The 27,694-nt window shown below is 40.0% G+C and overlaps 1 protein-coding gene across 30 annotated transcripts in view; it reads right to left on the bottom strand.

Moving 5' to 3' along the window:
- NRXN3 (neurexin 3) overlaps window positions 1–27,694 on the bottom strand; it is a 985,030-nt gene that overhangs the window by 709,339 nt on the left and 247,997 nt on the right. For 14 of the 30 annotated variants that reach the window (XM_017741724.1, XM_017741721.1, XM_017741722.1 and 11 more), the window contains exons 6-8: window positions 9,443–9,744; window positions 4,670–4,714; window positions 2,749–2,910 (exon numbers count right to left, since the gene is read on the bottom strand). In XM_017741724.1, the coding sequence (XP_017597213.1) occupies window positions 2,749–2,910; window positions 4,670–4,714; window positions 9,443–9,744 (509 nt within the window). Of the gene's footprint in view, window positions 1–2,748; window positions 2,911–4,669; window positions 4,715–9,442; window positions 9,745–9,898; window positions 9,922–27,694 lie in introns of those variants that run through there. The other 16 variants (XM_017741723.1, XM_017741731.1, XM_017741729.1 and 13 more) reach the window with 3 other exon arrangements.

The following is a 27,694-nucleotide window of genomic DNA, read 5'->3' as shown; positions in this document are numbered from 1 at the left end:
GGATGAGTATGTTGGTGGCTCTTAGCACATTGTGCAAGCTAGTAGAATACAAATGATTATATAAATAATAAAGCTGCTAAAGATTTTCTTGTCACTGCTTTCTTTGCTCCATTGGCTTGACTTAGAGCATATATAAAAATGGCCTCTGCTAAGTGTTATGTTCATAACATCCATAAATAAAATTAAGATCCTGATTTAAAGAGACAGTAAGAAGCTGTATCTCCTCCTGATTTCAATCAAACTGGGATACTCAGCGCCTAGGAAAATCAGACCCAGTGCTCTACAGATGTAACCAGAAGGATTTAATCTCTGTGTGACAGTTTGTATTTAAGCAGTGAAGGTTCGTTTCCTGTATAAGAAGCTCACACGCTCTCTCTAGCATATTTACATCCCTTTACTCCAGAAGTCAGACAGGAGAGCAGCTTCAGACTCTGGCAACTCTTCCTCACATCAGAGGCCTGGCACATAACATTCAAACCGTGACACCACAAGTGGAGCATCAGTAGGATGATGACTTGTCAAGGCAGTTACAGCCACAGAACAACACCTAGCTCAGCATTGCTGCTTCCATGACTCCTGTATGAAATCTCAGCTCCACCTTCCCTCTAATATTAAAAGTCCATACAAAGAGGAAATTGCGACAACCCTCTGGGTTGCAAATAAGATTATATCCACCCAGCCACACCCTATGATAAACAGCATTACTGTAGATCATAACCTTAAGGAGGAAAACTCTCACAAGAAACTCTTATTCCAGGCTAGCTAGGAAGCCAACTGACAGAAAACTTAAGCTTCTTTTTCAATAAGATTTTTATAACACTTTGTGGAGACATCAATATGTGTATCCCCATTAATCAGAGTGATAATCACAAATTACATTAGAAGAGAGAAGAAGACAAAAGATGACTGCAAGGCAGCACCAAAACGAAGTTTGGGATTTGGACTGAACTCATCTTTTTTTAGCTGGTTTGGTTTGGTTTTTCTTTCCCAAGGATCACTATTCTGGTTCCTGCTGCTAGCCAGGCAGTCCAATCTCTATTACCCATGCGTGAATTTTCTCAAAGCTGTGGATTAACTATATGACAAGTGCAGCCGGCCAGAGTAAGACAACACAGTTTTTAAAACCAGCTAGCTCTTCCTGACCAACGCAGCCACTCAAGTGCACAGACTTAGCAACACAGTGTAAGGACTTGAAGATCACAGTTGCCTGCCTCAAACACTGTTAAGGCCACATAACGACTTTGCCATGAGATGAGCACAGAACGGAGTGACAGGATGGTGCTAACTCCATGCAGAGGTGAGGTCTGGTCAGCACATCCTGGGTAATGCATCCAGACAAAACTTCCCACTGTGGCAAACTTTGTAAAGAAGCAACTTCCCCTATACATATCCCCAGTCAAACAAAGATCACCCCAAGTTATGGGACAGATGGCATCTATGACCACTGAGGGAACCCCCCACCTCCCAATCCCTTCCCCACATATGCCTCCGTGGATACCAGGAATTTGGACTGTAAATTAAGCCACTATGACTCAGAACTTGAAATAAGATAGAGGTGATTCTATTGTCCAGGTGTTATCTAAAGCCTAGGGGGAGGTAAACAAATCTGTGAGAGGAGAATGTATAACTCATAATGGACATAAAGAATGCAGAATTTATGGGCCACAAGGAAAGCAAGTGTGCTGAATCAGCTTGGACTGGGTAAAAGGTAATTCCATCAAGGAGAGATTGCGACCACTGACTCACAGCCCACCAACTCAAGAAACCCACCAACTAAAAAAAAAACAGAAAGACTGAGCATAGGACTAATTAGCATTAGAAGCGAGGGAATCATTTAACCAATAGAATAAAAGTGTGTAACCAATGAGCATTAATTCCTTTGCCTGCAAAGATATATAAATAGGGAAAAGTTTTGAGTGGCCTCAGGCCCCCCACCAATGAGAAGCCCAGGGTGAAGAAGGACCAACGGGATGGCACTGGATGCATAGATGGTGACTATTTTCTGCTTAATCTATCTCTCTCTTTTTTCTCTTTTATACTTCTTTCTATCTCTCTACCTCACATTTTACTGTTCAATAAAATCCATACTATTGACTTCAGCATATGGTTTTGTTTACACTTTAATTTGAGGAGAAGGTGTCTCTCAATAATCATATCATAACACACGGTACACTTCATGTCCACATGCCACATGATTGCCATGCCTCCATTACACCCTCATGCTACATTCTCCTTGCAAAATTTACACTTTTTATGCTACCTTCAACTTTTATTTTTCTGTTTTATTCCATTTCTGTATCTTCCTGGAAAATTTAGATCTAACTATACTCCCAGGTGAAATAGAAGACCTTAAAAAGTATCCTAAATAAGCTTCTGATTATGATTTTTTCATCTCAAAATGCTACTTAGTAATCAAAGACCATTTGCCTTTATGTGATGGCTATTGCCTAAGTGCCTAGAAGATAGTAATGCTTTCTTCTGAAGGGCTAACAGCTTAGAGAAGACACCTCTCCTACTACCACGAGCATTTTTTCTGTAATCCAAGCACTAGAAGTATGATTCTGCACTTAAGCTCATGAGTTTTCCAGCCTTCTGTCCAGATGAATGACAAGTTTTTCTTTACAGAGCTGTTCCAGTTATCAGTATAAAATGAAGCATCAGGGAAAGAAGTGATTGTGTAAGGCAGGAAAGAGTAATGACTTTAACAAATCAAAAGCACAGAGACAAGAATTAATTTGAAATAGTTACCTCTTTGAGGCAGCCCATGAAGTTATTGCTTACTGGAGACCCAGGTAAATCAGCAGTACTGGGGCTCCCTCCCACGTAAAAGAAGTCATCCGAGCCCAGCATGGTGTAGTCCTCCTGTGTGTAGCCCGTGGTGGTAAGGATGCCATCTACAGAGATTGTCACCTGTTTGAGGGACACAATGGACAAAGAAAATCCCAGCAATGACCTTACAATCCTGAACAGAACAACTTACCTCCCCTATAATTTTATGCCAGTTTTATTAAGGATTTTGTTGAGATTTGGTATGCATTTTTTTTTATTTCAGTCAAGCTCTATTTTCTGGTCTGATTTTCCCACAGAGAAATGCTTCAGCATCTGCTTCTCCCCTTTCTGGTGCATCAGCACTCTCAGGCTTACCCAGCAGCCTATCCATCCAGATGCTTTCCATCTATTCAGGCCAGAAAATATAACTGTCCTTGAAAGACATTTCTCATATTAGCTGATTTTATGATTAATTAGAATTTATTTTAATGATTACAGTTAGTTATGGTTGTTAGTAAAAAAAAAAAAAACACTAATGAAGACAAGTTGGTATTTTTTATTTTTTAAGTTTCTTTTGCTCATGGCACACTGACGATCATGCATTCAGGGATAGGGGGAGAGGGAACTCACTTTCGATACATTATGGATGTGCATGCCATGTACCTGGAGAGACACACACCCACCACCCACAAAAAAAAAAAAAAAAGACAAAAAAAGGAAAAAAAATTTACAAACTAACCCATAACAAAAATATAAGAAGAAAATAAATCAAAATAAAATCAAATAAATCAAGATAAATCAACCACACACCAACAAATGTGATAGAAGCAGATATGAGAAAGAAAGAAAGAAGATACAAAGCGTGCACACACTGCACTTTGACATGTCATGCCAATATATCTGAGGCCCAGATAGACGACAGGAAAAAAAAAAGAGAGAGGAGAAGAAAAAGGGAGAGAAAACCATTTCACACTCACATGCAATCAAAAATAAAAATACCAAACAAACTCCATTATAACAAAAAAAAACCAAACAGAAATGTCCCCAAAATCTCTGACCACAAACACATGGAGGGTGAAGGGTGACAGAAGGAGAGGTTGGGAGAGGAGGAAGTGAATTTTATGTGTTTTGCTTAGATGTTGTTAGTGGTTTCAAGGGAAGATGGAGGAAAATAGATCGAGGCCAGGAGGAGACGGGCGAGTCACCAGACGTGGACATGCCATGCAGAGTGTGTACTGAAACAAACAACCGGCTGAGCTCCTGTTGGCCACGCAGGTAGAGGTCAGAGAGAGAGAGAGAAAGTGAGAGAGAGAGCAAGAGGGAGAAGGAGGAGAGAAAGCAGAGGGAGGGAAGTAGGGGGAAATCAGGAGAAAGAGGACAACTCTGGCCAGTTTGCCTGTAATAGCCATTGTCACAACAAAAGGGTGAGACAAAAAGAGAGCCTTCACCACCATGGACTAGAGGCCCTGCAGTGGTTCTGATCTAGAAACCTTCAGAGTAAAAAAAAAAAAAGCCAAACTAAAAGCCAAGAAAAAAAGCGAAATGAAAACAAAAACAAAAGAAAGAAATCTAAACTCAAAAACAAGGGACAAAAAACCCCAACAATTTATCACCAGAAAGGAAAAGAAGAACTAAAGACAGGTGAAGAAACCAATGAAAGAAATGTCCAAACCCCATTTCCAGAAGAGCTGTGTTAGTTGCTTTTGATGCTCATTTTTCTATTCAAAAAGAGGGAAAAAAAAAAAAAGGAAGGGGGAAAAAAAGTGTTTTCAATGAAAATAGAATAAAATTAAAGGAAGCAGTAAGTATAAAGGAGGGGGGAAAAAGAGCGGGTAGGGGGAGGAAAAGGCAGGTAACACACGGCAAACCCAAAAAAAGAGACAATAAGAATGATATCTACCAGACAATGTAGTTTGTTTACCATAGCGTGTCCAATGCCTGAGTGCTTTGCGGAAAAGGGGGAAGAAAGGAAATTAAAAAATCGTGAACAGAACGATTGTTAATTAAAATAACTAAAAGCAAAGATGAGTCGTTAGGGTGTTAGTACATTAGTTGGTTAGTAAAAATGACACATTGCATGAATGGTCTAGTGTTAGTTTTTCAAAAAAAGGCGTGGGGCACCTGAGACACACAAAGTGAGAAAGAGGACAATATGACCAGGACTCTATGGGGAACCATGCCATCTAGCCTGTAAAGAAAGAGGGGGCTGCCTACTCTTCCCACCCTGGTATTAGTCATTAACTTCAACCCTCACATACATTATCCAAACCTGAAGCAAAGTTAAAACAGTGCAATACTTACTCTTCAAATGCTCATCAAGGTGCTTCCCTCAAACAAGAACCTTACTCTCAGAGATATACACACAGAGTACACAGCTTTCCCCTTCAGCACAAACCCAACCACGACTCCCTTCTTTCACCCGCCACCACCCACCAACATGCCAGCTCCTCTTCCAAGCTTCACTACCCTCAAGTGTTGCAGAGTATCACAAGCAGGCCAGTATTTCCTTTGACTGGAGGATACAGATGAAGATGAGTCCAAGACTCTATGTCTTCCTTCCAAGTTTCCCAGTCTGCAGGTTTCTTTACAACAGCTGAGTTTGTGACTTTCAGGAGGAGGACATAACAGGGCCTGTGCTTGGCTGTTTGCCTGTAGCTCACTTCTGTCATCCAAGATAAAGGAATTGAACCTCTCCTACTGTAGGGAGCAACATGTCGAGGAATTGTATAGAAAGAATTGTGTTGCTTGTGTCCAGGTTGAAGACAAAAGATTGACAAGATTTAGCATCCCTTCTGTTACACATCTCTATTACACAGGAGCTAGGAGAATTTACCAGTCAGTTTGGTTTAGTAGATCTTTTTTAACCTGTCCCAAGGCATGCAGATGCCAACTGTTAGAACCTACACATTGCATCTTGTTTGCTTTTTAGCATTTGAGGAACTAAAGATCTTTATAGTAGATTTTGCATTGTGACTAGCTTCAGTGTTAATAGGGAAGGGCAACCTGTGGAAGCTCCAAGTCCTTGTTCCAGTTGAAGCTGGCAAGAACTATCCTAAATTACACAAGCAAGATCTACGCTGCCTCATGTAAAAACCATCTGCTTGCAGGCTTCAGAGTTGTGCATTGACTAGGCAAGTAAGTTTCTGAAGACTTTGTGGCATTGAGCATAAAGTCCCAAGGTTATTTGCCAATTGGAATGAATTAATAATACTCCGTACTTGGGTATAATGAGCACAAACTCCTGAATTCTTCACCAAGGAAGTATTACTCACAGCAAATTGTCGTTTTAGTAAATTTATTTTTACAAACAAGGGACTTGAAGTATGGGACATGGAGAAGAGCATGCTAAAAATGAGACAGAGTGTCAGCAGCAGACCTGAAGACAGACACAGGAAGTCTGACCTTCAGTCTCCTCTGCTCCTCCTCCCACCAGACCACACTGCCCCAAACAAGCTCTGAAAGCCCCGGTAAAATGCAGCCATGATCCTACTTCTAAGTAAAGGTTTCTCACAAGACAGAAAGAGGGCTTAGTTTTAACTGAAATAATAAGATAAATAAACAAGGAGATTTGCTTTGACATTAACAATCACTACTCAAGGGAATCTGTGGATTCACTTGGTTTGTCTCTAAGGAGATTAACTGCTGTGATAGTCATTTGATCTAAAAAAAAGCAGCCCTTAGTACTCTCCCAGCTTAGCTACGAAACATTTAACAATTCCAAAAAGTACTGGGCAAAAGTCCAACTATTTAAAGTTCCACTCTAATTCTAGAAACAGACAAAAAATTATGCAAATCCTCCTCCCCTTTCTCTTAGCCCCCAAAAAAGCAGAGGAAAAGATTAGATGGCATCTGAAGCTGCTGATAGTCCATTTAGCTGGAATTGCTTAGATTTAGATAATATTCTTGGAATTTCTAAATTATTGCTTTTAAAGTTCATTTTAAAGAGAAATATATTTATCTCCAGTGCAATATTTTCAACCAATTACAAAGAGGCTACTGATTTTCTTATAAAGCTTCAACATTCAGAGGCAATGTATTTCGCTGGGGTTTTCTGTTTGGTTTTGAAATGGGTTTTTTTGAGGAAACTTGAGCACAGCTGGAAACAAGACTTTCAAGTGAACTATATTATACTGCAACATTACAGGTGAATTTATGTCAGGAAAGACATAGAGCCAATAATCTTTTACATACAAAATTATTTAGGTTATACAAAATTATAATGGATGCCAACTTTTAGGACTATCGTGATTGCTTTGCCTCAAGGCCTCATCAATTCCAATATCTGGGCAGCTTTAGGTTCTGGGTCAATGTCTTAATTTTGAGACAGATCAGAAGTTAAAATGCAAGTATCCAGGGAAAAGATGACTAAAAAAAAGTCCAGCCTTATTGATATTTATTGGTTGAACTGTATTCTGTCATGTTTAACTATAAAATTGGACCCCAAATCACCTCTGCTAATTAAATGTAATTTGATTTGAAGACTGGCCTTTCTTTGGAAAGAACCCATCCATCTCATTAAAATATGCTCTCTCTTGCCCAGTCAAGTTGGACCATTTAAGAATTCAGGATCACTTGAAAACATTCACAGTGAATAGATCAGGAGGATTAAAAATTTACGATGCTTTGGCAAGGGACTACCTGCTTTCTAACAATCACCAAAGTACTGCCCTGGTCTCATCAAATATGAAAAGGCATAGACAGATTTCCATTTCCTTGGTCCACTTCTGTGGAGCAATATAAAAAATCACTAGCTAAAATATTAAGAAAAGACTGTGACAGCTTCCCATCCACAGTTTTGTTTGTGACCCTTCACTTTCTGCTTCTTCAAGATCCAAACCAATCCTGGCATGCAGCATGGATTCATTTTGCTTCAGGCACATTTGCCCACTGAAATTGATTCCCAATGAAAAGTAAAAAGTATGATTAACTAAAATGGCCAATAAGCGCTACTGAGATATTCAAGGACCAGCTGTTCTGAAACTACCCAAAAATAAAAAAAACCCCGTATCAAATAAAGCCATATATTCTGGCATTTCCAGACTGACAAACCTAGACTAGTTGGTGCATCTTCCTCTACTCTGCTGATGGGAAAGCTTGGAAAAAATAGGATCATGAAGACCCATCCACTGCATAAGAAATGAAATTTGCTTCTGCATATAAACTATTGAAAACAGATTGATTTTTTTCCATAGGTAAGAATTCCATAGCCTCATGAAAGTTTGATGACAGATTTCTTGTCAGACCCAGACATCCTAAACATGTAGAAATACAGGGATTTACATGGGAAAGACAAAAAAATCTTCAGCCCCACACCCAAATATTGAAAAGAAAGACACGAAATCCTGATAACAGATAAATTATCCACTGACATCTACTAGTAGAGACTGCTTCTGATCCCTGGCACTGATTATCCTATACTCACAGACACATTTGATCTTAGCTACTGTAACATGTTACCACTAATTACATTGTATAAACTTATATAAAGCTATTAAAGGTTGTGTTAATATTGACATTAATGAGAAAATAAACAGCTCACATTGTATTCACAAATTGATTTTTAAATCTTAGTTGACAAGTTATTTCTGCTCCTCTACCAATCAGCAAGATACCAAATAGCTCCTATTCACTGTGTAAACTTCATTTACCGTGCAGCAGATGGGCCTTAGTAACTTGATGTATTTACCACCTTTCAGAGCAAAGTTATTTAATTTTATCTTATCTATTTATGTCTGAGTTTATATTTCATGAGAAAGGCTTCAGGATTTTAAGACTAGCCTACAACCAAATACGTCACCTGATACAGTTGTCTGCTAGGAAAAGCAGCATGTAGATGTGCAAAATTACAGTGGTAAAATCAGAAAAACTTTTCCAAAGTGGAATTGTAGGGTGTTGGATTGATCTGAGTTTGCTTGGGATTTTTTGATCCTTCCACTTTTCCAGTCCTCACAGCCAACAGAAGAGTCTCAAGGTAGAGACAAGAAATAAAGTAGAATCTCATTATAGAAAGAAGGGGAAAAAATCAAAAAGAAGAAAAGAAGAACAGAGAATCAAGAAGACTCAGAGAGACTCCAGCCAATTAATTCCAAAGCTATAAAGTTAAAATAATTACACACATACCCACCAGCCTGCACACCTGCACATTCATATGCACACACAAAAGAAAAGGAAAAGAAAAACAAAAGACTTTAAGAATTAGAATTGTGACATCATGGCAATGGTTAAACCAATTAACAAAACTGAAAGAAAAAGGAGAGAGTGTAGAGCGTTGGCTGTTGGAAATAGGCTCTGTTCCCACAGTAATTAAATGCAACAAGAATATTACTGATAAGATTGAATCATAATTAAGGAAATAATAACATTTAAAAGGGAGAACATAAAAAGAAAAAAGGAGAAGAGAGATGAAAGTAAAGTTATGTCACAAGTTTTTTTTTATTAAATAAAACCGGGAAAAAAATAGAAAATTGATAAAGTGGAAATAAAGATATTGCAGGAAGGATAAATTCCCAACTACTGTTTTTTCACTGTCCTTTAGGCACCAAGATCCAGAATAGGTGGAGAAACTCTAGCAATACCACTGAGCTTTCCCATTTCTCCATTGCTCTCTCCCATCTGCCTGTCCCAATAAAACAAAACAAAATTCTCCCCAGCGTTTTCTCCCCTTCACCATTACCTGCCGCAGGTTGCGTGTCACCTTAACGTCGTGCCACGCGTTGTCATTGAACTTGCCATTGACCGGCTCCACAATGGCCTCAAAGGCCCCGGACCCCAGGTTAATGACCAAGGAGACCGCCCCGTCCTTCAGGGCCAGGTTGACGTAGTCGGCTGACTTGCCCGTGTGCAGAATGAGCCCGTTGCGCTGCCATGTCTTGAAGGAGAGAGTGATCTCATCGCTGCTGCTCTGGATGGGGTTTTGCGACAGGTCATAGCACAGGTATTCGGAACCACGGAAAGTGGCCATGTTCTCATCTCGCGCTGGAAAGGAAGGGAAACAAAAGAACTATTCAGCAGTCAGCCAAGAAGAGATTTAAGGTTGTCATGAAATTTAAGCATCCCACAGCATGTTAACTATAGAGCTAAATATCAAGGCATGCTAATAACTGTAGAGCTCCTTTTGTAATATGGCTACCAAGAGAATTAACTGCAGGGTCCTCCGTAGTGATGAATTTCAGTGCTGTGTTTTTAGTTTCACTGCAGCACTGTCACCATAGGGACCACTCAACAGTATGCAGTGGAGTCTAGGAAAAGCACATTTAAGGACTGTTATAAGACATTTCACATCCTTTTTAGGAGAAGGATGGAAAGCTCTACTATTCACAACATCACCACCACATATGTGTCGATTAAAAAAACCCAACATTTCGCAAAGATCAGTATTTAGATTCAGCACTACTGCAATCTGAACTTACCTTAACCTATCTGACAGAAAATTTAAGAGAGACACCAGAACATAATCCTAACAGAGCTGCCCCTTTCTTTCAACTGAATGAGAAACCAAGCAAACAAGAGATCCACATGAAGTGTCCTACAGATTCCTTCTCTGAGAGCCTGAGGGAAGTCCACATAAAACATTTTGTCCACAGATATAAGTAATGTTGCTGGTAAACACATCTGAGAACTTTGCCTGTCTGATCACCTTATCCAGGAAATCTGTACAACATAAGCACGTCTTTTTCAAACAGCAAAAATAAACATGGGAGAATTATTCACAGCACATGACATTTAATATTTCCTCACAAAGAAATCTCTTATGTACAACAACAAAAGCCACTGCACTAATTTCTTAGCAACTGGAAGCACATTGGAATACCATGAAAATCCTTTGTGTGAGCTAGAGGTCTGCTTCCCAGTACCTGGGGTTCCAGTCACTCAAAGCCAGTTCTGCTGCTGCATTGCGCTTATGTGACTTGAGCCAGCTGTACACCCTGATTTTATCCAGTGGAAGAAATACAGGACAGTGATAGGAAAGCTTTCAGGAGGGCTGGCTAGTGCCATCTGGGGGAAAATGGTACCTGTAATAGAGTCTGGACAGGTCCCCACCACCACTCCATTGCAGCACCTGACTCCCAGCTGTGAAAGTGAGGCTGAGCAGTAGATGGTACAAGCAGTCAAGCTATCATTGCTTACAAATCACTGCATAAGGCAAATGCTGGTGCTATTTCCATTGACATTAATAGCACTTTTCTGCTTCATTTTGTCTCATTAAGTAATCCTAATAAAGATTAGCCAGAATTTATTTGTAAAAGACTGAAGGGAAAATACTTGTTATCATAGCCATTCTTGGAAAACACAGTAAAATCTTTGTCCTCACAGCACAAAATAATGGTGACAAAACAGCACAGTATTGCAACTTGTGCATGTAACATTCTCAAGTGAAAGGTCTCCTTTAAGCAGAGCCTCTTGCAGAAGCAATGTGCGTCTGTACTTCAGTAAGCGAACCATGTGTCCCTATTCGCCTGCAAGCAAACAGCCACCCAAATTACTCCATGCAGCAGTACACATTGGGAGCCAGCTGGCTCAAAGGAAGCTTTTCAGAAGAAGACCTGTGGTCCCAGTGGACAAGCTGAGCACTAGTCAGCAGTGCCTGCCCTTTCAGCAAAGGCCAGCTGCATCTTTGGCTGTTTTAGCCAGAAAGCAGGCAGCAGGCCGAGGGAAGTGATTCTTCCCCTAATGGACCCTTCTGAGATCACATCAGGAGTGCTCTGTCCAGTATTGAGCTCCCACATATAAAAATGACTTCAGCATACTGGAGGGAGTGCAGCAAAGAGCTACCACCACACTCAGGGTACTGGGGTAGGTGATGTGTGTGCAGAGGCTGAGAGAACTGGGTTCATTCTGCCTCAAGGAGAGAGACAACTCAATGGAAATCTTTCTGATCTCTTTAGTGACTTAATGGAATAACACAGACAAGACAGGGCCAAATTCTTCTCAGAATTCTGCAGAAGGATGAGAGGCTACAGATACAGCTGAATACAAAAAATTCTCATTCTATACAAAAAAATGTTTCATCTTGAGGATGGTCAAACACTAGGAAGGGCCCAGAGAGACTGAAATCTCCATCCTTAGAAATACTAAGAACTTGATTAGGCACAGTCCTGAGCTGCCTGCACTAACTGGACTTTCTCTGAGCTAGTGGTTGGATTACACAGCCTCTGGAGCCTTCAAAATTATTTGGTTCTTTCATCTTATTCTGAATACATTTAACTACAAGTGTTTATGCTTATGTCAGTGTTAAACCAGCCTAAGCACAGAGGGCTGCTATTGACTGCATTTCTGGGAGTCAGAGCCAAGCACTTAACAATCCTCTCCCCACACTGAGAATTCTCCTGCCTAGTCACTCCTGATCCATCAGAAGAGAATGTATTACAAGCAAGTTAGACACATGTTCCATGTACCTGAGGGTAATTCCCATCAAATAGCCAGTGTCTGAGGGCAGGAGTCAAACACAATCATTGTGAGTGAGCCTGTTCCCTACAGCTGAAGATGTGCAAGGCACTGAACACACATTTGTGAAGGGGGACAGATGGGTTGATTGTTCACTCAGTACAAGATATATTAACAGGGCTCATTTACACTTTCTCAACCACTTAGATGAAATCTCACTGATCTACTCAATACAAAGGAGAAGGCAAAGAGTAGATTGGAGATCTAAACAGTAATTTAAGGCAACCACTGCAGACTTATCAAAACAGAGCAGAGCATATTCAAAGAAACATTACTCCTACTTGTACTACTGGTTTTAACGTAGGGTGCTGTCAACCCACCTCTGCGTTCAACTATGTCATCTGCCTGTTTCCTCCAGTCATCTGCTGCTGACCCTTGTCAGAGATGGGATTCTGTACATTATCCATCTTTGTATCCTTCCTGTTGTTAGGAGAATGTCAGCTATTTCTGTTTCATATGTTGTTATGGGGTTTTTCTACCTTCTGTGGCTGCTCTGAACAGACATTCAAATTTGCAGATCACCACACAGTAAAATCACTCTGCAGTTCACCGTGAAATCAAAACTCATGACTGTCCGTGCCCTGTTTCATAAGCACAACTCCCAAGGTCAACACACTCTCTAAGACTGTATTCTCCAAATTGCTGATTCCTCAACAGTGACCATGTGGTTTAGCAGTCTCATGAAAGGCTTCAGCACTCAGAGCTTAACATGTGCACCAAAGAGCTTGGCTGTGTATCCCCCAAGCTACACCACAGTAGCTTCTGTCAGGCCACAGAAAAGGCTTCTTACCAAGCATGGCCTCTCCATACTGCCCCAGCTGTTAGGATGCTCTGACATACACCATAGCTGTGACTAAAAAGCACCTGAAAATTACAAGAGAGCATGGAGGAGGAAGAGGGATACAGGCTCTTTCCACAATGAATGAGGAAAAAAGCCCCGAGTAGGCTGCAGGTCTCATAGTATTTTTTTATGCTTTCAGACACAGTCTGGTGATACCTGGAAGACCATAGAGCGGTGAACCACTTGTTATTTGTTAGCTCATGACCATTGTGCTGTACAGTTTTGAAGGTTCCACAAATTGCACTGTGATATTTATAAATTCTGTGTTCCTTAAATAGCAGTAGTGTACCAAGGAGCTTCTGCACAGCAACACAGCAAACCTTAAGATCCAACTCGAAGTCAGCAGGGATCCTTGGTTTATGTTACATGAAGCAATAGATCAAACACTGATTTTTCTGGGATGTGAAAGCCTGTATACAGTTGGTGATATTTAATTGAATTGATGATCTAGTTGCTCAAGGGAGGCAATGCAACTGCATAAAATAACATTTACTTAAAACATATTTGGGATATGTTTGAAACCTGATGGTTTTTGTATGATTTGCAAGATTTATTTTTTAACTCAGTTAATACTAAATAGATTTACAAAAATCAGAATCTGAAAGCAGGTTAGCACATATAAGAAATCAAATCTTCCATTCCTCTTGTTACTATTAATCTAAACCCATTATTTGCTTCCTAATTCATTCACATAACTAAATTCTCTGCAGGAGATGGGATTTTCAAGGATCCAATACTTGTACAAAATTCCATGTTTGGAGTTAAACCTTAACATATTCAAGATGCACAGAAATCACCTGAATCGAAGCAAAACTCAGAATCTTCAAACCAACACAAACATTTTCCTTGAACAAATTGAGTCATTCATCACTTTAAAAGGGAAAATGTTACCCTTTTCTGACCAATCTCTAGCAGACACACCCAGCACATTAAGCAGTTACCATCACCACCACACTGCAAAGCCACTTTTGCAAGTCTCAGACTTACACCTCAACGGTTTAAAACTCAAACCCTCCATCAGCACATATGGAAGCCTGAGTGCAGGAACAGAAACAAAAGCATAGCAAACGAGTACCTAAGCCACGTTCCTGGTTCTTCTCATCCCTGAAGAAACCCCAGAGCTTGCTGAGTCTTACGTCCCCTGGAGAGGTAAAGACCCCAGGATCTTTCCATACAGTATATACCTATACTGCCTGTTCAGGAAATCCAGATGGTAATTTTAGCTTCAGTTTTTATGTGCAACGCTGTTGCTGTTCCTGTCAAAGCTCTTTCTAAGAGAGAATTTTCTAAGGAGAAAATAACTAAGGAGAATATTCAGAATTCCCAGCACCACTAAGAGGTAGAAAACTTTGGCATTTTGATTTATGTATGAGGAAACCAGTGCACAGACATTTTAATGGGTTTATGCAGAGCCACCAAGAAAATCAATAATAGAGAAAGCATTTGAGTCCAGGAGCTCCTATCTCTCCATCCTGGGCTCATTCCAGAGGTTCTCATACATTTGTGGATGGAAACCAACCTCCCATTTTTCTCTAGTCCTGCCAGGAAGTCACCCCAGCTAAGGTGTGGAGCAAGCAGCCTCCAAAGTTTTGGATGATGTTTGAAAACAAATACTTCATGACTGCAAAGCTGAAAACAGCAAACTCTAGGAGCACTCATCTTGGTCAGGAGCATGAAGTTTAATACCCAACAAAAGCAGCATCTCATGTAACAGGAATTTTGGCCCCAGACACAACTAAGAAGTATTTAGAAAAATATAAAATGGGCAGTGGCTTTCCCGAAGTCTCCTGAAGGAAACCTCAAGTAGCTCTCCTAAAGCCAAGGGTCAAATGCTCACCCCTCTCACCTTCACTGCATTAGAGGTGTTCTGTGAGGCCATCCCTGTCTTACTGGGGTTTGGATTACAGTCAACATCAGAGCATGTCTTCTGTTAAGTGAAAAAAGCAAACTCTGTGCATCTTCAAAATTAATAACCACTCCATTGTTCGGTGAGATTTACCTTACCTGAGTGGTTTGCTGTGCTTTGCAGAGAAGAGCTGGTGCTGTCTGATAATCTACAAAGTCTCTACCACTGTCATGCATCAGGCTTCTGCCAAAGTAGTATGCATTAGCAATGGAGGCACCAGAACAGCCAGGTACTCCCCTGACCTGCCAAACAGCAGTCAACAAGGAGAATCATCCTTACAGGAACCCTTTCTCCCTACTATTTAACAGGTCTCTAACTTTGGAGAATCCTACAGTTATGCAACTTGTCTTAAGAAAAAGCTGCTTCCAAAGTTAGCCAGTAACCACAGAATTTATATCCAAATAGAGGACTACCACTGACCACGGCAGAAGGAAAAGAAAACAAGCACTGCCCCAGGAAAAAAAAAAAAAAAAAAAAAAAAACAAAAAAAAAAAAAAAAAAAAAAAAAAAAAAAAAAAAAATCAACTCCACCACAAATCCTGACACCAACAGAAAAGTATCAATGTACTCAAAAGGTATTGTGGATAATTAAGTTAGTGCATTAAAGGATAAAACATTGTTATAAGGTACATCCACGCAGAAGGTCTAATTGCACAGAGGTAAAAAAGAAAGCCAGAAGTTGGTACTAGTCCTGCTGCTTGAATGATGGGCCCTCCTCACCTGAGGACATGCTCAGGGAATCAGCAGAGTATTACAGCACTTACTGTGCACTTACTGTGGCTTTCAGTTCACTGCACTGGGGCATCAGCTGTGCTTTCAGTAGCATAACATTTAACTCAAGGAAACTATTTAAGTTATTTCTGATGGTGTGACTGGCTGACATCACAATCCTAGCAAGTACAATTGAACTGGGTGCTTCTGGGAAGAAATGTGCCAATCCTCCTTACGGCTGAAACTAAAGCTATTCCTGCTTGGTAACTATATAGCTGGAAATGGACCTAACTAGACGTCCTTATGCCAGCATATATATCTTTGCCTCCTTTCTACACCAATTCTTACACCATAAACAACAGGCCAAAAGTTTTAAAATTCAAACTGAAATTAGGAAATTTTCATAACAAGTCTGGAAATCATAACAAGTCTGGAAATAATCAGTTCTACCCTATGAACTAAGGAGAAAATAGACTTAGAAGCTGTTCTAGACAATGAGCTGCAAAAGATCAAGGCATGATGGGGCAGAACTCCAGGCTGGACAAACCCCCATCAACTCTACTAGGAGGTAATTCTGTTCTGGGCAGAAGGGTCCTGGGAGTCATCTAAAATAGCTATTATCCTCGACGTTACAGAACAACTAATAAATTATGTTTCAAGTGACTTTCTGGTATTCCCTCAGTTACGGGAGGAGAGACTGTATGTCAAACGTAACAGAAAATAAGTCAGCCAACACTTCTGAAGGACAAAAAAAAAGTGAACAACTTTCTTCACCTTCAAAAAGTTGTCCAGTGACTGAATACTAAAACCTTAATGAAAGCCTGCAGAAGCAGTCAAAGCAGCTTGCCCAGATTCATGTCATTGAAACAAACCTCCAGGTTTAGTAGTTTAGTAAACAATCAGGCTTTTGTTTTAAGGAGATGGTGACAGACTCCAGTAGCAGCTAAACAGCAGATTACTGTATCCTCCATTAATCCTTTTGCTGCATTCCTCCTTTCTAGGCTTTGAACAGGAAAAATAATACATCCAAATAATTGGTTTTTTTCTAGTCTAACCATTCTTCACACCACCTGATTGGATCAGTAACACCACTCATCAAACTCAAACTAAGGTCCCAAGCTTTCTCCCTCACAAGCACACTTTTGTGGTCTCAATAATCAAAAACAAATACTGGTTTTAAAAGTCTTACAGCTCTTATTTAGTTATTTAAATACATTAGAAACAGTGTACAGTACACTCTTCAGTGCATGAAGCATCTTCCAAGAACCACCAACAGTGATAATGGTATGTGGAAGCTGTGAGAGCCATATCATAGCCTGTATTTATATTCCACAAACTGTAAAGTAAGAACATATTAGTCATATTAATGTCATAATGAGATGACTGAACTGATTGCATTGATTAAACCCTAGAGAAAGAATATGACTTCTAACCTCAAGGAAATTACAGGAATAATTTTTCAGAAGAAAAAGAATTTCTGCTGTTGGAAAAAAAAATTGTCCGTAAAATCATAGAATGATGTTATAATGGAGAAAAATTAGTGCTGAGCCAGAGTCCTACAGTAAAAGAGTAGCCTCTTAAATGCTGACTAACTTTAAACCATTCTGGGAAATGTTACATTTTTCAGAAATAGTGTCATTTATTGTTTCCTCAGGCCCTCATGCTCACTTACTACATCTACATAACTTGTATCTTGGAAGCAGAGAGGAATAAGCATAACATCAGAAAAAGTGTGGGGAAGAATCAATGCAAGACAGCAATTTCCATCATGTTTAAGAGATCCAAAGAGCAATGTTAAGCCAGGAGTCCACAGCAAAGGTGAGATGCATTCAACAGCCAGTGCTCTTTCAATGCCAAACTCAAATTTTGCACGTAGTGTAGCAGCTCTAATCTTGTGCAAAAAGCTCTTTCACCTCACCAGTAAGAGCAAAGGAATCATTAATGTTCCACCAGAGAACATCAAGTGCCTAGCATGAATCATGCCCTCTACTCTCTTATCTGCTACTTTACGCATTACCCTTCGAGTCTAAAGCAGAATGCTTGTTAAAAGGTCCTCAAATTTAAGCCCAGAAGAGATCAAGGAGACTTGGCAATACAACGAATGTTCAGGTTTTTTTGTCAAACCTGACTAATCTATTATTTCCCTGTGCAGCTCTTAATGAAAACAAGAGGAAGAACTGCTTTATCTGAAGACACTGCTTGAGAGCTCTGGAGCTGCAGGTTCCACGTCTGCTTTTGTCTGCCTGTGTCCTTGGATGATGCTCTTTGGGCTGGCTCCAATGCAGAGGAGCCTCTGACCTGTAGGACAGCAAACCATGCCTAAGAGGTCCAATACCAGCCCTGCAGAGTGACTTATTTCACCTGATGAATTTGGACCACTGCACAGCAAAGACTGAGAGCAAAGGGAAGGAAGAGGGATGACACTGCCTGAATTTTAGCCCAAAGAAAGGAGAAATTTTCCCTAGGCTCCTGATCCTCAAAATAGTTGACATGTACTAAATGTATGAAGCAGTTTCCATATATCACTGTCACATAGCCATGGCAGAGCTAGTAGCCTGTCAGAAGCACAACTGCCTTGTATTTCTGAAGTATGAGTATGCACCTATTAAATATACAGTTAAAGATCTTATCATCTAAATAAATAAATATGCACACAAATGAAAAGCTATTTTGCTTGTCAATGCTGGGAATCTCCTTTTCACTCAAAAGTATATTGCAGTCATTTAACAAAATCTCTTCTGAGAGGAAAAAATGTAAATCAGTTATATCACACAAAATCTCCTAGTTAGTCCACATATTGAGCATAGACAGAGATTATTTAAACCTAGTTTTGCCAATTATATGATCCACAGGTTCCCTACTGACTCTCTAAACCATGGACTGTCTTTTTCTGAAGAGAAGCAGAAACCAGAAGTATCTGACGAATTTCCTCCAATACTGTACACCAAATGCTGAAAAACACAGCCATAAAAACTTTTTTGCTAAAATGTTTTGATGACAGAAGTATTAATACTACAATAATGAAAATGAATAAATGACATATGCCTACAAAAGATTATAACATATTTCTGGTAATATCATTTTTTGAATTCCTCATCAAAATTGATCTGAATAACAAAGTAGAGGTGTGGAAGTCAGAACCCCAGCCTTTTGTCCTCCACTCTGTCACTGATTCACTGTGCAACCTGAGGCACTTAATTAACCTTGGCTGTCTCCATCTGTACTGTAGAGATAACAAAAATATAGGTTAAGTCCATGAGACCTGTGGGAAAGGAACACTCTATGAGTTTAATAAAACTCTGAAAACTAAGATATGTTCCACATCTGTGAGGAGAAGCCCTATACCAACCTCGTGTACATGTAGTGTACAAAGTGTCCTGAGCATTCTCTTCTCCACCTATTTTCCATTGTTAGCTAAATACAAAACAAATGTACTGGTATCAGTGTGTGATGTTGCATTCTCTGTCAAAGAAACAATAAAATCCAGGTATCGGTCTGATCATGGCACTATGTACTTAGAGCTGTGCTTGTTCTTTATGTTCTCAGCAGCTGACCATAGGGACTAAAAAACCAATTCTGCAACAAAGTCTTCCTTAACCCAAAATGAAATTTAAAAATTTTGGTTTACACATCCTTAAAAACACATTTCTTAAAAAAACTAGAGTTCCATTTTAAAATGAAAGCATGAAACATGTTTATTTTGAAATGAATGATGCTGAATAAATCAATTTTAAAAATAATTTGCCTGAAAGAATTTGATATAGTCATATAAATTCACAATTTGTTTTGGTTGAACAAAGTATACTTTTTCTTTTCGTTTCTCTGAAGAATTTTGCTACTCTCACTCTCAGCTCCAGAAGGTAGAGAAAAGGCAAGGTATTGCTACAAATTTTGTCAAGAGATATGATGATGATTTGCTGAGCATAAGACCTCCTCTAGATTCCTCAATGCTAAATATGGGTGAGGACAATTCTCACTGCTGCTGTATTTACTTTTTCTTATGTTTTTATTTCACTCTGCAATACTTATACTTTTCATATTTTCCTGGAGCATCACTCAAAAACATAAGGATGCCAGTCACTGAACACAGCACCCAGTAGAAATGTTTCCTTACAGGCTGAACATTCAGCACAGTGCAAACTGATGAGAGAGAACATTACAGCACCATGACCATAAAGTTCAAGGTCTAACATATTCACCAGCCCTGCTCTCACACCTCGAGGTGTCTCTACCGCTGGGTTGCTACTTGGCCCATCTACCTCACCGTGCAGAGCCCACATGACAGTACAGCAAGGTAAGAGTGTGCAAGCATACAACTGAGCTCTTAATTCACCAGCTTTTCATCTATGTATTCTTGACCAAAAGTGCTGTTTCTTTATACAGACCATTTTTCAAAAAAAACCAAAACAACAAACTGAAGCAACTTGCAGCCCAACAAGCAACACTATATTCACTCCCTAAGAGAGATTCACTATTCTTCAGCAGCAATCTGTATCCCAGTTGCAATTCCCAATTTCACATTACCCTTAACTCTTCAAGCCTATTAAAAATCAGAAGTCAAACACTAAATATTAATCTTGATTCTAAGCATTTAGACCTGTTTATTACTGGCTGCAGGTTCAAGAGCACTAACATTCAGGTATTAAAACAGGGTGCACTTGGCATTTTTGTTTCTTACCACACTGAAGACAAGGTCTCTCCTAAATTTTCTGACCTTACTAAAAAGTCATACCATTAGAGAGAAGAACATTAGGTAGCTATCACAGTCTTCCCTACATGTGTGGTATGATTAGTCCTGCTTGGGGGAAAAAATGTGAAGGCTGTCAGAGGGAGTCTTCCAAGACTGACTCAGGAATGAACAAAATTATTTACACCAACACTGAGAGAAAATTGAAAAGTGCATTCAGAACAAAAGCACATGTAAGGAGCCCAAGAGGAGGCAAAATACCTGCTTCTGTCGAAGAGCACTATTTTAGAGAACTTCTGGAAGCTCACAAAGAAAGGGGCAGAAGGGAGAGAGGCAGCACTGCCAGAGGTGAGCATGTGCTGCTGCGTGCCCATGGGTCTGTGCTGGCAGCAGCCTTCCAGCAAGCGTCGCGCTTGCTGCTGAGCAGGGAGCCCCTTGGGCATCCTTCCAGCAGGAAGTGGGAGTAGAAAAAGAGTTACCGCTAATCACTGTAATAACACAATAATGATCCACAAAATTATCCTTTTCAATACCAGTGAGCAGTATTGAAAGCCATGCCCATAGGAAAGGGGAGATGGGAAGGAAGGTGAAAAGCAAAAGTGAAGTGGAAGAGAGACGAGAGCAGGGCAGAGCAGCACAAGTGCTATCACAGAGACTGCGGTAACATCAGCTCCCCATGGCTTCTGTGTTACTGAAGAGTGGGTACATGTGGAACCCCAGTACTGCCAGGGTATCAAAATACACTGCCAAACACTACTGCTACCCTTCATTTATGCTCGTTGTGAGACATCATTAAAGAGTATTTATGGAAGTAGCAGTATCCAAACCCAATTTGAGGCAGAACGATTCTTCTCAAACAAAGCCACAGGCAAGAGACTGTTACAGGCTGGCAGAGCAGCTTTTACCAGTAATTATTTAGGGGCAAAAATGTGTGCATTTGTATGCAACGAGAAACATGCTAGGCTTCTGCTATATGTACACAGCAGTAAGTTCCGTGTGTGCTTACCAGGGCAGTATAGGCAGGACAGTTGCCTACACAGCTTATTTCTGTGGAAAGGCAGACAAAGTGCAGCTGAACAAACACAACAGATAGACATAAAGGGGAGGTGTGCCCTTTGTTACAGAACGAAAGGAAGCAACCTTAGTGTGAAGAGATCTAAAAGAGCAAGAAACACGAAAAATCAGGTTGGAATGGATGCACTTGCACACATGCAAAATGTGGGATAATTAACGTTATACAGCTTACAGCACACATCTGAGGGCAGGAATTAAATGCAGCTTCCCCATGTAACTTCAGGCACACACATGAGGACTTACACACACACGGAGGTACACAGAAAAAATGAATGTGCATCTTGCCCAGGTGTAAACACTGGAGTGAATGCACACAGTCTCAGTGCATAAGTATAGGTGTCCACAGTTCATGAGGATGCAAGTGTGGTGGAAGCATACAGAGCTCTGGCACTGTGCATGGGGGTGAGAGGGAGGGTGTGCCAGTGCTTCTGGCGCATGCTCCAACTTCATCCTGGCCTTTTTTTCTTCCTGATTTAGTTTTTTTTCTGCGGCAGAGCAGACTCCATGTCTACAGGGAAGGTGCTTAATGAGTCAAATCCAATCTTTTGAATGCCTTATCAGTTGTGGACAGGCCTGTTTCTGACAGCTGACCTTTCCCACTGCACGCCACTGAAAAACCCATGCACCACAAACAATTAACACAATGCTGAAAACACAAAGCTGAAGGAAGGGGAGACTCTAGATCACTATAGACAGCACTACATCAGAAGGAAGAGAGTGATGCACATAAAAATGACAGAAAGCATCTATATACGGGTTTCATTCCACCTTATTTTGCCACACACACACTTTATTACCGTCTTTACAGCTTGGCTGTATAAAAGTTATGTGGAAAAACAAGGGTCATGTAAAACAAGAACAAAAAGCATAGAGAACAGGGAACATTTTTGTGATGTATACGACATTAAGCCCATGTACAAATAAATATATGTCTGACTAAATATATCCAAAACTGATACAAAGAGCAAATTTCCTTACTAGAAAACAAAAGCATACAGAGCAGGGGAGGTGAAGACAAGTATCTGCCTGCCCTCCTATACCTCTACTGTTATGGGACTAGTTCCTAGGAAAACACACACTAATACATTTACTAAAAAACTTAAACTGAGTATTGCCTGAGTTAGAAACATCAAAAATAATAAAACTGTCAAATAGTCCTTTCTAATAATGACAAAAAGGCTGATCCCATGAAGAATGCAGCTCCAGTTCCAGGAAAGCAGAAGGTTGCTTCTTTTGGGAGGCACAAACACCTAAACATAAAGTGGACTATCTAGCCAGTTGTTCAAGGGATTTGCTGCTCAGGAAAGGGTCAGAGAAAATCTGCGTGTTTTCAGCTCTGCTGCTAGCTCAGCATTAGACTTGGGGAAGCCATACACATTGCATTTTCTGAAATCTCTCTTCACTATAAGAATTTTCCGCAATAGGTACGTGCCACCAGCATGCTTGAAGATCAAGACTAACGCATCTCAGATTTCAGGAGCAGATCCTAGGTACACAGAATTCACATTCTAATCTGAAAAAGTAGACATCTATCTTTCATGCAGTAGTCTCCCCGTATGTGCAAAATAGCACAGCCTACCATTATCACATGTTTTCGTTTTTTACTATGATTTAATTGCAATAGCATAACCTCCAAAAGGAACAAGTTTTTCCATCTTAACAACTCCTTACATGTTCAAAATAGGAGCTAGATGGCACTGAGGAAAGTTCGCAGGAAAAAAGTTTGCCAGAAGCTCCACAGAAATCATCTGGATGCAGCATCTAATTCATCAAGACACCTGTGGAAAAGTAAGCATGCTTTTGAAGATTTTGCATGCAACCCAGACAAGACTGACACAGGAGTGGGTTAAAAGGTACAGAAAGTCATCTAAGGTCAGAGAGTGGGGGAAGCTAAACAGCAGTGCAATAAATGTGTCAGTTTGGCCTCTCTGGCTGGTAGTGATGCTGATGAACAGAAGAGTTATTCAGGCAAAACTATTCCTGTTACTCACTGGAAGTATTTAAGATCTCTTCAAACCTCAACAAATCAAAAAAAATTTTAAGAATAAATATTTCATTATAGTAGAGGGTTTTTGTATTCAAGTGAAAAAATTATGTCATTATTATAATTCTTTTGTAGCTATTCCCATGTGGTCTTTTCATATATACATATTCTATCCATTTATTTCAATGCAATTGAAATTAAATTTGATGCTTAGTATATACTGGAATTATCTTTAAATACTTATCAGCTCATCTGTTTTCATAAATTTCTGAAATTATCTATGCTGTTTGGAATAATAGATAACAGCTATTCTATCAGCCCATTCAAAATTAGTAACTTCATATGATCAATGAAATTACTTGCATATCTTGATGTGACAGCACCAAAAATGAGCCCAGCTGCTTTCATTAGTTCACGCTACTGGGTAGCACAATCTTATTAAAGCCTTGTACACACTATCAAGACTGTATATCAACTAAAAACAATAAAAAACAAGAGCCAAACCAGTGCTTCTCTTCAGTGCTATAAGCCAAACTCTGAACTCACTGGCCCTGATAAAAATAAGGAGCAATTTTATGGCAATCAGTGAGGGTATACTGCTGGATGTAAGACAGCGATCATGCTGGTATCTGTGTTCATGTTATTTTTCCTAAGCCTGTTGCTAGAAGGTCAGAACTGATGTAATTCTTACTCGTACAAGCAAAGCCCAACTGCTATAAAAATTACTTTTCAAATCTCTCTGCAGGAGATGTGACACTGCCCTTGTGCTACAACTACCATTGAAAAACATGTGTTTCTCTTTCAGTTCAGAAAGGTGCTGCAATTATTTTCCTGGAGATGAGTTCACCCTGGAGGGTCTTGATTTCTGGGGGTTGGGGACTTGGTTTCTTTTTTAATAGCAAAGACTCTCATTCTAATCTAAACACCAGGAGTATCTGTGTATTTTATAAATATTTTCCAATTCCTGTTTTACTGAAGTGTTGTCCCCCTTTTTCCCACACATTAACAATTCCATTAACCCACTGACACCATGGTCTTGTCATTTTGGAACTGAAAGCTGGTCAAAGACTTTTGGGAAGTCAGGATGGCAGTGTTGGTCACGACCCATAGAGCAAACCCTTTGTGTATCCTTGCATGTGGCCAGCATGAAGGATTGTTGAAGCCCTTGCTATGTGAAAAACATCACTGTGTTTAAAATACAAGACAATTCTGAAAGTGTACTCTACCAGTTTGTAACCTCAAGAGCCTCCAGATTAATTGTCTCTTGACAGCTCTCTAGTCAAATGTGCTCAGTTCCAACAAAAAATAAGTGTTGGTGGGTTTTTTTCCCTGTAACTTCTGTGTCTGCCACTACTTTGTAGAATCACAGAGAAGCTGAAATCTTTTTTCATGCTGTCTCTAGCAACAGAATTTTGTCAAAACAAATTCTACCCATACCTTCATAACACCATGATCTATTATGGGGCTGCTGAAAAAGGACTGTTGACAAAATTTGGCCTTCACATTGTAATTTTAAGAGCTTTTCTGTTAAGGCATATGTCAGAACAGGGTATAACTTACTTTCTCACAACTCTATTGGCTCCACAGAGCTAAAAAAAATAAGAAGGATGAAATCATATAACATTAATTTCTATAGCTGATCTATCTAGATGTACATATATATGCAGTTTTATCATTACACACAGATAACTTGACACAAAAAAGTAAAGAAACTTCACTAAATATTTTTTTCCCAATTTCACACAATTTTTTCTTGCTTGGTATTATACATCAACCCCATAAAGGGAGTGAACAAAAGGAAACTGTATAACTTAGCTAGTCCAGGAAGACAAAGGAGGAAGAGAACTCACTGCACTTAGTACATACCAACACTGAAAGCTTTTTTACAGTTACCTGACAATTTGCAACATTAAGCTTTATCATCTGCAGCCCATGGAGGATCACAATTGTCCCTACTGTTGCCTATACACTTTCTCAGAGCACCACTTCCCTGTTTCTTTGTCCTACAGATGAGTTACTAGGTTTTGAACTTCTGTGATCTGCTTGGCTTGACCATTCCACAAAGTATAAATCATAAGATATAGTTGTGCCCTCCTCACCTGGGAATGTCTCCTTGAATGGCCTTCACAATGAATGCTAGTTAAAAAAAGTTCTCAAGCTGCAGAGATACCAGCAGACAAATGTTAGTGCTGATCTCAATATTTCATAGCATCTAGTAAAACAAGATTTTTGGCCCCAAAGATTCTGTTTCTCAGTGGGGGTAAATCAAGAATTCATTTTCAAGCTCTTACAAGAACTGTAGCAACTCCATAAAGTTCCTTTAGTTGTGGGTGGTTTATATATATGTGCTAAAATCGCTTCATCTGGCAGAACTGAGGCCGTTCAGCCCCAAAAGACAGAAATGATCCTTGACAGGAACTGTAATTTCCCACCAGTTACAATTTCTGATAGTCATGCAAGCACCAGCCAGAACAGGCTGTGGTCAGCCCTGCTGATCCTTCAAGTGGCTACAGCCCGCAGGCTCATAAACCTCCAGACTCCACCTGTGCCTCCTTTTTCACCTCTGTAAAGTAGAGCTGTCTATTGGTTGTAACAATTACTCTTTCTAGAGCAGAACATACCTCGCATGCATCAACATTCCATAACCACTGAGGACTAAAACACAGTTGGGACATGATCTTTCTTAGCTGCGAGGGGAGTTTTAAAGGGGCAGAAAGACATTACAGCATGGGAAATTTGGCTTCTGCGCATCAAGGAGAAACCGTGACTGAGAGGCTGGGCACCTGTGTCTCTGTGCACTGGGCAAGCATGTGGAATACATCACATCAACTCCTTCATGGCAGCTGCCCACATGCCTCACCTTACCCTTCAGTAAATGCAATGCAGCTCATGCCTCAGTGGGAATGCACTAGCTTAGCTTGCTTTCCCTTACAATTAAAAGTGTACATGTGTTTGTTTTTTAATAGGCAAATTCACAATCTAGTTTGCTTCTGAGTGATTTGTTATTACAGTAATAATCTAAGTCAGCTATCTCCCTTCCAGCACCACCCACCTGGTATTATTTTAAATTCTTTCAGCATTCAGGTTTTTCATTGAACTCTTCTCAGACTCTTCCCAAGCTCCCTGAATAGTGCCAGAGACAAAGGCACCATTTCCTGAGTTGAACTTCAAATGTCAATGGCTCCAGCCCTCCTTCACCTCCCTGCTTGCATCTTCTATGAAGCACTAACTCATAAACACAATCCATAACCTGCAATATCTGAGTTTATCAGTTATTTTCCCCCTGCTACATCTGCCTGCCTGAGGTGTTAAGCTTCCATTGCGATCGACATACACCGCTGATAAAGGAATTTTTGTTTGCTAACTGCTTCATATTGATGTGTTTACACTGTACACTAGCACAGAGGGAGAGGGAATTACAGATTAGGGACCAGTTAAAGCAGGTTATTTTTATAACACTTATAATATGCATGTGGTTACAAACAGACTTCATGGCTTTATTTCAATAGGAAAAATGACAATGAGAAGAATTTTTTTACCAACTGGCATCACACTGTATCAATCAGCTTTAAAGGCAGATACATTGGAAATAACTCATACTTGATGTTCCTGTTTGATTCTAAAAAAGTAAAAATGCCCTTATACAGTGATGAATAAAAGCTCACATTATAAAATCAACAGATGACCCCAAGAAAAGTATGTCCAGTTAATTATTAGAGCATCAACCTCATTGAGGATTTTGCCAGCCAGTTTGTTAGATCTTACTAACAATCTCCTAGAGGTCCCTAACTTTGCCTTCTGCTGACTAGTGTTTCTGTGGCCCACTCAGTGCGCTGGGTTGCTTACTTTGAAGCAGCCACATGGCTGTGTGGGAGAACATCGCTGGATGGGCAAGCTATACATGGCCCGTACATGATAAACACGTATCACAAAACAATCAGCGTAACCCAGTCACAGATTGTCTTAGCAAAAGCCAGCAATGGAATGAAATACAGATATTAAATTCCTCTCCAGAGCAACTTTTTGAACCAGACAAAGCTCTGATGTATGCCCATTAGCCATCTGTATGGCATTTCAGTCAAAGATGGCTCTCTTAGCTTCAGACTCATCTCCAGAGTCTAAGTGTTTTCTGTTTAGGCTGTTAATGGCAGACAGGGAGCATAAAAAACAACAGGTGAAAGGGAAAGAACCGAGTAGTGATGGAAGACATTTTAAAAGCCAGAACTGAGCTTGCTTTGTTCTCCTAAGAATAAAGCCAGAGGAGAGCTCCCTGCAGAA

This window comes from Corvus brachyrhynchos, unplaced genomic scaffold, assembly GCF_000691975.1.
Source record: "Corvus brachyrhynchos isolate BGI_N302 unplaced genomic scaffold, ASM69197v1 scaffold115, whole genome shotgun sequence".
In the NCBI taxonomy this organism is placed as follows: Eukaryota; Metazoa; Chordata; class Aves; order Passeriformes; family Corvidae; genus Corvus; species Corvus brachyrhynchos.
Note: the sequence above shows the minus strand (reverse complement) of the source record. Positions and strands in the feature narration are given on the sequence as shown.